The following is a 14,618-nucleotide window of genomic DNA, read 5'->3' on the forward strand; positions in this document are numbered from 1 at the left end:
GTCAATGAGAGGAAATTGGTAAGAGTAGGGGGTTTATATAGAGCCAAGAACAGTGAATTGGGATAAGACAAGCCGAATTTAAATTTGATCCACTCTTCTCCAAACAGTACGCGGGCAAATTCAATGTTCATCAGATATATATGTTGATTCTTTTTCCCTTTTTCACTATATATACGTATTGAAATACTTGAATATTTGGTGGATTTTATGTAATGTCATAAAAAGGGTCAAAATCACAAGGCCTTTATTTTCCAAAATTCAACCCCCAACTCCATTCCTTTTGGAGAAAAATTCTTCCTCCAATTTCTACCTTTTTCATGGACTGTGTATGTATAAGACTAAGAGTCTATAAGATAGGAACATATGGGTTGAAGAGATAAGAACAAGTTGTACTCTCATTTTTATGTACCATCCTCTAGTTGAAAATGAATTGGATTCGGATGAGGGTATCAAAGTATAAAATAAATAAATAAATAAATAAAAATAAAAATAAAAATAATTTTTAAAAAAAATTAAAAATTATTTACATTTAATTTTTTTTTTTTAAAAGGAAAAATAGTCAATTTATTGATACCATTCACATCATGTTTAATTGTATAGGAGTTGTATATGACCATGGATTAAAATCCTAATATGGAAAACTCTGTCCTCACATATTCATATTTTCTTTCCACGATAACCTTAGATTTAGAGCCTATCACTATCTTCATCCGATTGGAAAGCAATAAGACCTTCACATTTCCCGTCTTTGTTGAATTTTTCATGGCAACAAAATAAACCCCTCGTGCTCTACACACCCTTCAAGTCTTTTATGTTGGCGGTGTTTATTATTTTAACATTTATTTTCAAATTTTATAACTTTCTTTTTTAACTTCTTATCAACTTATAATTTATTTCTTAAAAGTTTTTTTATTGAATAAAAAAATTAAAAGATTTGACTTTTTTTAATACTAAAAATAATTTATTGATTTTTTTACTTCTTAATATTTAATAAAATAAAATATTAAAAAATAAATAATTTAATATTTAACGGTATTAAATACTATTTAATTTTAAGATTTATTTATAATTAAGTATATCTATTTTTTCCGACTTTATTTTTTTAAAAATAAATATTTCCATTTATGTTAAATATGTAGAAGGGCCTGTAGAGTTCAAAGGATTTATATATTTTTCAAAAATAGAATGATATCTATAATCTTAAACTATTTTTAGAATATTATTATTATTATTATTATTACAAAAATAAATGGAAAAATAGAGTAATTTGTAACCGTGAGGGGTGAGGTAAAAACAAAAGAAAGGTTAAAAGTTGAGAGCGTGGAATAAGGTGAGGGCGGTTGAATGTGAAAAGGGAGCGGCAGGGCGGGGGTGGGACCCAGTGAATCGGCGGTGCAATCCAGCTCACACGTTGAAGACCGCTAAGATCTTCGACTTTCTAGATCGGATGGCCATCATGTCATGTCCCATTCGGGCAGGGGTCCACGTGGAAGGTTCGCGAGCGTGGGACCCCCACCATTTTGTTGAGCCTGCGCGTGACGTCCGTATCAAAAGAAGACGACGTCAGGTGGTAGTCGCGATCCAAGCAAGCTGGATTCGACACGTGTCCATGCCTTGATGGTCCACATCGAGAGACTTCTTAAAGAAAACAAACCGTTAGCTGTTTATTAGTTCAACATGTTGGCCACCAAACACTGTTCTTGCCCTTCTAAGCCCACTTCCAAATTTACCCACCTTTGCCTTCCGCTCCTACTTTTTTACTAAATAAACCCAATACTATTTTTGTGAATAATAATATTTTTACTATTAGTTAAAAATGTGATAATACAACTATATAATTTGTAATTAAAAAAAATATACCCCTTTAATATTAGTCTATGCTATGAAATTATCATTTTTGTTATAAAATTTATACCACAATTTTTGTGTTATGAAAAGGATTTTTTAATTAATAAAAATAATTGAATAATTATTTTTTTTTGTTCTACTTTGATTTAGAATATATTTTATTCTGTTTTTATTCCAAGTGTTTTTACCGAAAATAAGCCTTTTTTCAACACCATAAATTGATTTTTAAAAGTGTTTCCTAAATCTTCAAAAATACCTTTTAAATTAAAAATGTTTTTAAAAAAATACTACAATCGATTTTCTAATCGTCATATTTATTTTATAATAAATTTTTATTTTAAAATACAGTGTGGACATGTGAGTATTATTTAAAAGAAAATTCTTAAATTTGTATTATAATTTAGAGTGCGTTTAGGAGTGTTTTTATTTGAAGTGTTTTTAGTAAAAGTATTTTCTCCTGAAGTATTTTTAATAAAAGTGGTTTATCATCGTATCATAGTGTGTTTAATAGTACTTTTATGAAGTGTTGTTAAAATATGTTTAATAGTGATTTTGAAAAGTGTTTCTAATTTTTTTAATACTTAAAAATTTTTATTTTTCAAGTATTAGAAAGACTATAAACACTTCTCAATTTCACTTGTCAAAACGCATTCTTAATATTTTCCGTCAAACATACTGAAAGTATTTTTAGTGGAAGTATTTTCTCATCAACCATTTTTAGGATAATAAACATCAAGTCTTTCTCTAAAAAAAAAAAAAAAAAAGCTTTTCTTTATCACTATAAGTGATTTTTAAAAAGTTTAAAAATATTTCATAAATTTTATCCCACATCTAATGGTTTTTAAAAAATATTTTTTAGGCTAAAAGCGATTCCAAGAATCATACTTGAATATGCATAGAATTGTAGTGAAACCTCTTCCATGTTGATGTTGGTCTTTAAAGGCATGTTTGATCATTTGAGGAAAAAAGAAATACTTAGAATCGTAGGCCCACGTTGGGCGCGTGTCATGTTTGATATTTCAACATATCAACATATCAACATATCATCTAATATGCAGGTAAGCCAAATATGTGAAAATAGATGCATTGCCATGTTCATCCAGTCCAGTTGACGTGTCAATCAACAATTGGTTAAACATTCCGCCATGTAACGTTCAATATACCGTCATATGATTTCGGTCAGGTCAGCACTTTTGGTTATTAATATATACAACATCCTAACATTTTAAATATATATAATTAAATTTAAATATGAAATTATTTTATTAATGATGTCTTTTCAATGTCTAAAAAAATAGATCCTTAAAATATATTTTTATTTTGATAATTTTAAAATTATTAGAATTTATCTCTACAAATTATTATTATTATTTAACATTTTAAATGGAGTGATGAAGTTTTCCACTTCAGGTTAAACTTTTGTCGATTGATGAGTTAGAAGGTTAACTCAAAATAATTATTTTAAATCTTATAAAATATAAGCGAAACTTATCTCAAAATTATAAAATAAATCATTAATTACTATTTTAATATAGATAATTAATCATAAACTTAAATTTCAAATATGGGAGATACTTTAACAATTAAAAAAAAATGATAAATTCACAAATCTAATATAATTAAAAAAATAAAAAATATTAGGGATTTATTTGACAATTGTTTTTTAAAATAGTTTTCTATTTTTCAAAATAAAAAATCACGTTTGAAAACCATAAAATATTTTGTATTTTCTAAAAAATACAGTGTTTTCACATAACATCTTTTAATTGTTTTATATTATTTTTACTTATTTTTTAAGTATTTTTTAAAAATATAATTATACAAACATGCAGAATGATTAAAATTAAAATACTAGATATAAAAATTATTTTTAAAATATATTCAAAAACATTAAAAACAAATTAAAAATATTTTAAGTTTTCAAACAAACTTTTATTCTACAAAACATTATAAAACAGTTTTAAAAAATAATTTTAAAATTATTTTCGAAAACCGTTAGTAAACCGACCCTAAAATTCTTTCTTATCATTTTTTTTTCTATATTTAGATAAGATAATACATAATATAATTAAACATAAATAAGTAAATGACAACTTACAAGTCAAGATTGTCTCCATCTTCTATCAATATCAATAGTATTTTCCATATCCATACCAGACCAACCTAAACATCGGATGCTGGCAGTCCTATATACCTATAATTCCCCCATGCTGATGAACCAAAAATTCAATTTGAACTTTGATTCAAATTTTGAAACTCAAATTATTTTGCATGTGAGCCTCCATGTGATAATAATTTGTAGCATGGAAAGTGGGGTAACTAAAATAATGAATAAAAAAAGGAGAAATTTCTAAGGATTCTATAAATCCAAGAGTGGTAATCAATCATGGCTATATACTACTCTCCTCAATGAGAAGCATAGTTTGTAGGTATAGAGAATAGGTGGACATGGAATCCTAGCAGCAAATCAACCAAGGCAAAGAAAATTTTGAGTAGGATTTTCAAAGAGATTGCCAAGAGTGAATGTGCCACTGCAATACGGCACTGACTCAACCATCCCCACCAATTTCATTTCATAGGATTCACTTTTCCACCCACACCCTGTAGCCTCCCTTTTTAGGATTTTCCAAAATTATTTTTCAATTATTTTTTTAAAAAAAGGGTATTTTTTTATTTTAAATGGGTATTTTTTTTAAAAAAAATTAATAAAAATTTTGATTTTTTTTTTTTTTGTGATTTAAAGGAAGTTGACTTTAAATTCTCTTTCAAAATGAAAGTGTTAGTAAAATTTCAGTAGTTAACATCAAGAATCAAGAATCAAGAAAAAAAGTAAAAGCAGAAGCAAGAAAATGAGTCACCCACGGCTCTTGATGTTGTGGTAGAAGAAGCACAAATTTGACACCTCTTGTGTACAAATAGTACACGTGGCAAAGCGATGGAATCGGAAGCAAGACCATCAATCTCTCTCACAACATTAGTATATATATATAGTGGATAAAGAAATTGGTCATGCTTACAAGAGGGTGACTTCCAATTTTTTATTCTCTACCCGTGGTTCTCTACCCATAGTTATCACTACCCATAGTTATCACTTTCTCTCCGTGACTCATATTTTTTATTGTATTTTCAAAAACCTTATTTATGTTAATATATTCTAAATTAATTGTCACAACAGACAATAAAAAACAAAACACGACAAATATATATATGTAAATAATGAATAGAGTAAGTATCGGCCCAATCTTCTGCGACAACTACAAACTCTTTAAAAAATTTCATAATTTTAGTTTCGTATTACAAATTTTTCAAGTCGAATCAAATAAAATTTGGATCATCAAATTCTAATATATTGCTAGAAAATAGAATAATTATCAAAAATATATTTTAGGAATACTTAATAATTTTTTTTTTCTCTCGAACACAAAAAATTGTTCTCCCAAACATAGCCAAATAAGGTGAATGAAGGCAAAGAGGGTGCAAGCGTGAGAAAAAAATAATATGTTAGTAGTAAGTGAAGGAAGTACATATAAAATGATTTGACTGGATAAGTCAACTGAAAATGAGTATTAGTGGGGAGCCATGTGAGTTGGATGCTTGAAGGAGGCCCAAGTGTTGAGCAAAAGGGTGAGGAATGAAGATCCCCAAGATCTGGAGTTATCCCAGGAAACAAACAGAAGCAAGTGCCTTCCAAATACCCAGAATGATGCCCCATATCTACCTAAATTAGCCGAACCAAGAGATATAAAGCTGATGCCCTACTCCCCGCTCTCCCCTCCTTTAGTACCGTTTTTGGAACATACGGCGGAGTGCCATCCACTCAACACCCTCTTCCACCCCTAATTATTCCACTCATTTAGATAGGGTAGGGTCGTGAGGTGGATGCCTTCCCTCCCACCATGGCATCCTTTTTCTTTGATTGTCTATGTCGCTACCATTCATTCATATTGTACCCCCAAAGTTGGAAAAAAATATACATATCCGAAACCAAATTTAGTTTTTCTACTAAACCAAAGTTTTTGAATCGATGAAAAATTAAACCCTTTGTGAAATCGGGGAGTACGGTCGAGAACGAATAACATATGCATGAGAAGACATCAAAGTCATCATAATCATATTGATCATGGTATCTTACGTAAGATATATAGGAAAAAACTTTTAGTATCGCATGAGTTTTTTTTTAATGATATAAACGTGTTTTAAAATTTTGAAAGCTCATTAGATAAAAAACAAACAATATCTACATAAGAAAGAATCAATCGTGACACATAATTATAACAATTATTTATGATAGAAACTACAATTGAAAGTATTTTTCAAAATTTTTATGATTTTGGTGCTCAAATAGCCATTGAAATCTTACGATAAAAAAAAAAAAGGTAATATGATCCTAATGTCCAATTGAGAGAGAGGAGCCAATGACATTAAAATGCGTGTAGAGGATGAGACCCCCATGTTGGGTAATGGATATCATCTTGGGCGGGGTATCTCCAAAAAAAGGCACACTTTATTTGATGGAATTTTGGCACGTGGGGCGTACAGTATCATCCAGATTTCGACCTAGATCTTCCCATGATACACACTCCACTTTCTCATCAATGGACCCCGTACAAAGATTGAACTTTATTCTTCCATTTTATTTTCCCACGAGTTCACTCAAATTGGCATATTTTACACTTCTTATTTTGGGTTGTGAAAAAATCATGAAACCAAGAAAACAGAGAAGAAATGGACATCTAGTGCTTTGTCTTTGGAATCTTCACCAAGATATATCGTATCCAACCCTGTTGAGTATACATCTTGAGATCTTCCTCATCAGTTCTGAGACAGGCACTTGAGTTTTATCTCTATCTTTTCTATGGTCTACAATGGAGGTTGAAGGCTTTGATATTTATCTGCCGCAGACAGACCTTTGTCTATTCCCCAATATGCTCATATCATCATCCCGATAAGGATTGCCCACCCCTGATGATCTTCATGGGGCAAGTCAACTGTGCATGGAGGTAATCCCTTACACATCTAGAAAACCATTTTTCAGAGTATTGCCAAACAACCCCTAATTAAATCCTTGAGGAGGATTTGATATGACAAATACATAATGATACAAGGGGACAAGGGGGGGCTGGGGGGGTGGGGGGGTGTTCGTCTCTCCTTTGCCACTACAAAAATGGACGATGAAGTAGAAGTATATATGATAGGTTGCTTCATTCATCAAATTTTGTTTTGTGCACCAATTTTCTAAAATTTGTATATATTTGACCAAGATATGAGCAAAGGGACTCAATAGGTTAACATTCACTCAATTATTATTCATTTGATTCAACCGCTGGTTATTATTTACCTACTCAATATTGTTTAACCAACTCATCTACTTAGTGTTCACTCAATTGATCGAGGGCTAATCGAATTAATGATTAATCGGTTGAACTTATTGTCAAGGGAAGAATAAAAGAGGACACAAGACACTGAATGGAAAAAGGCAATACATAAAATATAAAAAAATAAAGACGCATAAAGTAATAATAAGAATCTATTTCAATCAATATTTCTATGAATAAAGACCAATAAAATATTAATAATATTTAATTCTCATAATTTAGGAAATAAAATTTATTCACAATATATTCTTATATAAATTTTTTTAAAGAAATAATATAACACAATCATATCAATTGTCAAATTATCAAACTCTTCATGGTATTAAAGCTAGAGGTGTAGGCTCAACCTCGAGTCTAACCTTCCATTAGTATTCTTTTTAGTTTGATCATAATCAAACTAGAAATCATATTTTTCCTATTATGGTGAAATCAAATCATTCATTCGTTTATGACATCAATGTGAAATCAAATTATTCTATTCGTTTACGATACTAGTGTTCTCCAACATCTTTTAGGTGGAGAAAAACTTGAAGAAATTAAGGATGACGAGGGAAAAAAAATCTTATCCTATAACACCAACTATTGATTAACAGTGACAAATTTATCATTTTATGAGTTCATGGAACTATGAAAGAAGACGTTTTTAGTATGATCTTAAGTATTAACATGATATATATGGTATATATGTGATAATTTCACCGCAATCAAAAGTATATTATAGATGAAGACAAAGTTTGTCCATTCGCACATAGCTTAAGATAAAGGTATGAATATTTTTATATATATATACTTAGTATGCTTACTAAATCACCTTATCATTCCTTTAGCCAAATCATAGTAATTTTTCAAGGACATAAACAATTAGTCATCACCAAAAAGAATAAGAGAAAACGCTCTTAGAGCATGCATAAGTTTTTATTTGGACAATATAGGCCATGTCAAAATGGTTAAAAGAGGCAAAAAAATTTAGTTTGAGGGGAAGATGTTTTACCTTTCTTTCATGTTACAATTAAGTTTCGAGACAAGCTAGACACTCATATTCATTCTCATTACAACTTAAGGGGATATGTGAAGAAAAATAAAATCAAATAGGATAAAAGAGGATAAAGAGTAAGAAGACAAAAAAGGACACAAAATGATAAGACATAAGACATAAAATGGAAGCAGATGATGCACATACATAGCAATGAAAATTCTCTTCAATCAATATTTCTATAAATCAAGAATAATTAAATATTAATAATATTTGATTCTCTTAATTTAGAAAATAATATTTATTTTTCTTAATTTTAGAACATTTATTATTTCTTTCTTGTATAAATTTATGAAAAGAAATAGTAAATTACAATCATTTCCATTATCAAATTATCAAACTCTTCACCTATTTGACCCAACAGTCACTTTCTGGACCTTCTGTCACCCAACGGCTAGTAGTTGATTCAATCGATTAGTCAACCAATCAACCATATCTAAGACTAGAAAAATGAATAGGAAGAGAATAATGTTTATAAGGCATTTGAGGAGCCAGTAGGGTAGTCTTGGTTTCCATTCAATTTCATGTCGTTGTCTATGGTTAATATGCTGTCTTCCTTAGCCTTCAAAACAGTAAGGTAAGTATGAAGAAATGCAAGAAGGAATGTGTGGTTTCCATGTAAAGAGGGCCATGGTGTGTATGTACAAATTAATATCCGGTTGCAGGCATTTGCTTGATTTTTTGGAGTCATGTCACGATCTCATTTATCTGGGACGACTATTTTGTTAACTCCTGATTTAACTACTCATGCAAGTTGCTGGATTTTTGGGTTGAAAATGGAACCCCCCGAGCACCATTGTCCATGTCGCCGCATTGTTGTGGGGGCAGTCCCCACTCCTCACCTTGTAGCTTTGGCAACATTTTTTAAAAAATAATTTATTTTAGAATAATTCTTTAAAATAATCTTATTTTATTTTTAAAAACAAATTTCATTTAAGAACTCAATTTTTAGGCTCAAGGTTGCTGCATAATCAATCAAGATAGTATAGATAGTTATGATAAGTTATAGTCCAAGACAATAACTTTTGAAAATGACATAAAATAGATTTTAAGGAATTAAAATTGAGTGTTTAAATTAAAAAAAATTTAAAATTACTTTTATGATTAAGCGCTTATATTAGCCGCTCAAACACCTAGAGCACTCAAGCATTGATAAGAGGTGTTTGACTACACTTAGAGTGTGTTTTGGAGTAATTTTAGAAAACGTTTTTAATATTTTTAACACTTAAATGATAAAAAAAATTAAGTGTTAAAAATATTAAAAGTGTTTTCTAAAATCACTATCAAACTGAGTAATTTTAGAAAACGTTTTTAACATTTCTAACACTTAAATGATAAAAAAATTTTAAGTGTTAAAAATATTAAAAGTGTTTTCTAAAATCACTACCAAACTGACTCTTAATAGCTCACAAAGGTTCTAGGTTTGATCGGCCTAATTCCACTGTTTGCAAAATTTCTAAATTTTATATATTATTTTTAATAGATTCTATGACATCCCGCATCGGATAAGGGTGAAAGTTCCTAACGTTATATAAGTATGGACTCCTCGTAACCTTATAGACACGTTTTAAAGTCGTGAGGTCCCCTTTGGGTCCAATCCCATGGAACACAACGTTGGGACATTCTACATCGGATAAGGGGGAAAGTTTCTAATACTATATAACCCTATAGACACGTTTTAAAGCCGTTGGAAACTTAAGATTTTGGAATCTAGCCCAAGTCCATTTAGGGTTTCACTTGTATATATAAACTTTTAAAATTATTTGATTTATTTTTTGGGCTTGTGAGGGAATTCTCTTAAAATATTAAAGAGTCAATTAAGGAGCATGGTAATATTGTAAGTTGCATATGTGAGATTTGGTGAAGTAATTATTGATAGATTGTATACTTAATTCTTAATAATTAGTCGGTTATGCTTTTATGGTGTCTAATCTCACGTGCGACACTCAACTCGCTTGATGTTTCTAACTCAGCCTTTCCAGCTGTGACATTAGGCACTTGGGCAAGCCCAGAGACTCATTAACCTCATTTTTGTTACGAAGAGAAGCGCGAAGGGTAGTCTGAAACTCCAAGTCAAGTAAATGGGCTTTGGGTTGAGTGAAGTTGGGTCATGGGCTTGACATCTGGAAGCTTGGAAGTGGACCGTGGACCTGCATTTTGTGTATAGACTGAAGTCAGCCCAAAGGCAAACGCTTGGGCTGCAGGAGCTTTGAACTACTTCCCTCTGCCATGAACATGATCTGAAGACTCTTCTGCTCTAAGGGAGTGTCTGCTTCACATGAATGGAAATTCATTACTAGTTTATTCCCGCATTTGATTGGCTGCACATGTAACAACCCGCACCCAATTATGTAAATTTTATCGGTGAAAGTTTCTGATACCACATAAATATGGGCTTATTGAACTCGAGGGCCCCTTTAAACCCAAAGTGAACAATATCCATACAATTGGACATGCGTTAAAACACATATTAACCTTGAATAGGAATAAAAATTTCAATCTCATTCTATGCTACCACTATGATTTTAATTTCAATCTCACAAATAAAAATAGATTACTTTTAGAATGAGCAAAATCTCCATTACAAAGATTTAAAATGCCATAAAAACACAATGTTCAGCATTGATGGTGGTAATTCCTCCTCTTATTTTGATACATCAGCACAAACAGGGCTTCCCCACTTTCCCCTTTTTTTTGTTCTTTGGGGTTGTATTAAACCTATGAAAAACCAAACAGGTCAGAAACTGGGTTGAAGAATTCAAAATCCTTCGAAGTTAATCCACTAAGGCCCCCTTTCAGTTCTTTATTTGTCTTCTCCAAGCGATTCCTTTCACTCATCAGTCTTCAGCTTCTTCTTCCCTCTCCCTGAGGACTCCTCCAAAGTGATTTACCAAAATTTCAGCAACCAAGGGCACCAAGTCTTTGCAAGGAACACGCTTCTTATAAACCTCTCCCAAATGACAGTCGCTTCCAATTCTACCTCCTAAGAATACATCTGCCCCTTCACAAGCCTTCCCATTCTCGTCCCTTGTCATGCACCCCATGAATCCGATATCCGCCACCTGCACCTGGCCGCAGGAGTTTGGGCAGCCGGTCCAGTGCATCCTCACTGGCTGGGTCACTGAAACCAGCCGCCCCACCTCCTCCGTCACCTTCAATGCTCTGGCCTTGGTCTCGATAATGGCCTGTCCACAAAACTGATTGCCGGTGCAGGCCACCAAGCCTTTCATGAGAATAGGAGGCTCCGGAGAGAATCTGTCTCTCAAGAGAGGCTCTTTGAGCAAGGCTTCAAGTCTTGAGTTCTCCACATTGGGAATTATGATGTTCTGCTCTACAGTGAGCCGGAGCTCGCCTGAGCCATATTCGTCTGCCAATCGAGCTAGCTCGTCCATGTCATCTGCCTGGACTCGACCCACTGGAATGTGAATACCCACAAAGCTAAAGCCTTCCTGTTTCTGGGGATGGACACCAAGGTAATCTCTCCTCTCCCATTGCTTCTGAACCAGGTCTTCAGAAGATGATCTTTCCAGCTCTTGTTGGGGCATTCTTTTCACCACCTCTGCCCGGAACTGGTCTATGCCCTGCATTCAGTAGAAAAAATTAATTAGATTTGCTCCCAAATGTCATAGTTGGTGTGGCGTCTGATGAATTAAAACCGCTACTCACCAGCTCATCAATTAACCACATCATTCTTGTCTTTTGGCGGTTTCCTCTGGTACCAAGATCCCTGTAAGCCTCTAGTACTGCTTGACAAACTGGGACGACATCGTCGGCAGGGACCCAGGCATCGAGAGGAATAGCATCAGCACAACGTTTGGGACTAAAGAACCCGCCTACTAGCAGATTGAATCCAAATCTTCCTTTCTTTGTGGCAGGCATGTACGCCAGATCATTGATGTGGGGATGCTCATAGAGATCATGGGAGCCTACAACACACACATTCCACTTCCTCGGCCTGTTCAGACAAAATTATACGTTAAGCATTCAAGAACTATTATTTCATATATATATATATTGTTCATTCACTGTTCTTCATCCTCTCAATCCAACCTAGTTTGCAACCACTTGAATAAATTCCTAATATGCAGGCTTCCAATGAGAATCATATAAACCACAAACTAATGTGTTTCCTCAAGAAAGAAGCCGAAAGGAACTTACAAGTTAGTGAAGGCTGTATTCCCACGAGCATTAGCAGTAATGAATTGGGATAACAAGTTGGTGTAAGGTCGTGTATCAACAATCTCATGAGGGTCAATGCCTGCAAGAGGATTTCCAACAGGATTCCTCACATTGTCCATGCCACTCTGCAGGCTCGTCAAACCAACCTCTGAAAGACCCTTTAGTATTTCAGGCACATCAGGCAGTACCACACCTCGAATTTGCCAGTTTTGCCGCGTAGTCACATCAGCACATCCCTCCTTCCCGTATTGCCTTATTGCACTGGCCAGGTAATGAGATTGTGCACTTGATGTCACCCCATTTGGCAGCTTCAATCTCATCATAAATCTACCATCTAATCAACACCATTCAAGGAAAATTTCAGCATAGAACAAATGAGGGGTCTGTGGAGGCTTTTCTTACTGAATGATGGGAATGCAAATGGTTGATTATAATAGTTATGCTCTGTTTGTTTCAGAGAAAAACATAAGGAAGAAATGAGAACTTTGAATTTCATAAGGGGATGGGGTTAAAATTGCATGTTTTCTTTTCTTTCCATTCATAGTCCCCAGTTGGTTGCCATGAAATAAGAGAAATTTCAATTTTGATGTATAGAGACATCTTGGTTTTGGTGTCTGAAAACAAATCTCCCTTCAAGAGAGGGAATGCTAGTAACCGACTTAGTTGAGGCAAATGCTTTCTTTCGGGGAAAAAATATTCAACAAAGACAGATATTTGAACTTAAATTGTCCAAGTCTCTTCCAGCATTTTCACAGAAGCCAAACAGAACATCAGAGAAAATTCTATGAGAGCGAAAAAAATGATAAGAACAATGATTTTCCAATGTTTGGATGGCATAGAAAAAGGTAAGGAATGAAAATGCTAAAAGATTTTCTTTCCATTTTTCTTAAATAAAGGTGAGAAAAATTTGGGGAATGCCCATTTTCACACAAGAACATTTTTTTTTATAAATTTTCCTCTTCATTTTCTTTCCTCAAACTTTCAGAAGCTAAACATAGCCTAAGTAATACAAACATTCTTAGCAAAGTATTTGCTTGAAGAAACATGGAAAACCAAAAGCAATACAAGATTATGAAATTTAGCCAAATTTTTAACCTACTGATAAAATCATCAATCCATCACCAAACTATAATTCATTTTTTATTTTTTTGGCTGAATTTGATTTTTAAATCGACATTAAGGATCAAAGAAAAAAAATATCCAATCAGCCGAACCTAATAGAGCTACTTTCGTTTGGTGAGTTCCTTTCATTTCCTTTTTTTTTCTCAGCATCCAAGCAGAGGGCAGATAAAAAATAAATAAAGAGTACTGAAAGGCAACAAATCAACAATACCAAATTTTAAATGTCCTTTTGTTCCCCTGCATTTTCTTAGAAACCAAACAAATTACAGAAGCAAAATCTAAAAAACTTGTCGCCACATTTTCAACAAAATCAAAGCCAAAACTAAAAGAGCATTCAACAAAGAACAAAGAAGAATGAGTTGAAGATTAACTTACATTGATGCTTCCTCCTATGAAACAGTCCAAGCCACTTGAGCCTCACATCAATATCATCCTTAGTATGCTTAGACTTTTCAATTTCTTCAAAAGACATGCTGGCCAGCTCATTGAACCCATCTTCTATGAAGAGCTTCATAGGATCCTTCTCAATCTTCACCTTCTCCTGCGGATTTATACCTTCCCTGAACTTCTCCTTCAAAACCCAGTAACCCCCTCTCTCCTCCACCCTGGGCTCCATCCTGGAGGCGTCCACTGCCGCCGTGGACGACGGCGCAACCGTGGTTGGAGTTGGAGTCGGAGTCGGGGTGGCAGAGATCCTGGTTTTGAGACGGAGAGAAGTGGAGTTTGAAAGGTGGGTGGGTGCCTGAGAGAGGAAAGGAACAGAGATAGAAGCCATGGCGACGATGTGAAGGAGGGTGATTGTAGCGGTGGATGGGGGTAGGAGTCCATTTTTGTAGATGGAGGAGAGAGCAAGAAGAGACTCTTGGCTGAGGCTAAAGGTCGTTTTGCCTGTAGGACTCTTATCAAGAGACTACCGTTTTTTTTTTTTCTGATTTTACTAAAATGCCTCTTTTTTGCCCCTTTTAACTTCTGTTTCCGCAGCGTCCCATGTGCCATCCTGGCACGACTTTCGCGCGTCGCTCAATTTTAGGGCCCTTTCTTTTATCGTCTAATTTTATTTT

General features: G+C 33.4%; 1 protein-coding gene across 1 annotated transcript; it reads right to left on the bottom strand.

The window, feature by feature from the left end:
- Positions 1-10,779: 10,779 nt before the first annotated feature.
- LOC117911472 (ferredoxin--nitrite reductase, chloroplastic) lies at positions 10,780-14,416 on the bottom strand. The gene is made up of 4 exons (XM_034825867.1): positions 13,933-14,416; positions 12,415-12,769; positions 11,923-12,211; positions 10,780-11,837 (listed from the first exon to the last, which is right to left on the bottom strand). Exons 1-4 carry the CDS (start codon positions 14,330-14,332, stop codon positions 11,094-11,096), a joined length of 1,788 nt encoding a protein of 595 aa, XP_034681758.1. The 5' UTR covers positions 14,333-14,416; the 3' UTR covers positions 10,780-11,093.
- Positions 14,417-14,618: the final 202 nt, after the last annotated feature.

The sequence above is a fragment of the Vitis riparia genome, chromosome 3 (assembly GCF_004353265.1).
Source record: "Vitis riparia cultivar Riparia Gloire de Montpellier isolate 1030 chromosome 3, EGFV_Vit.rip_1.0, whole genome shotgun sequence".
In the NCBI taxonomy this organism is placed as follows: domain Eukaryota; kingdom Viridiplantae; phylum Streptophyta; class Magnoliopsida; order Vitales; family Vitaceae; genus Vitis; species Vitis riparia.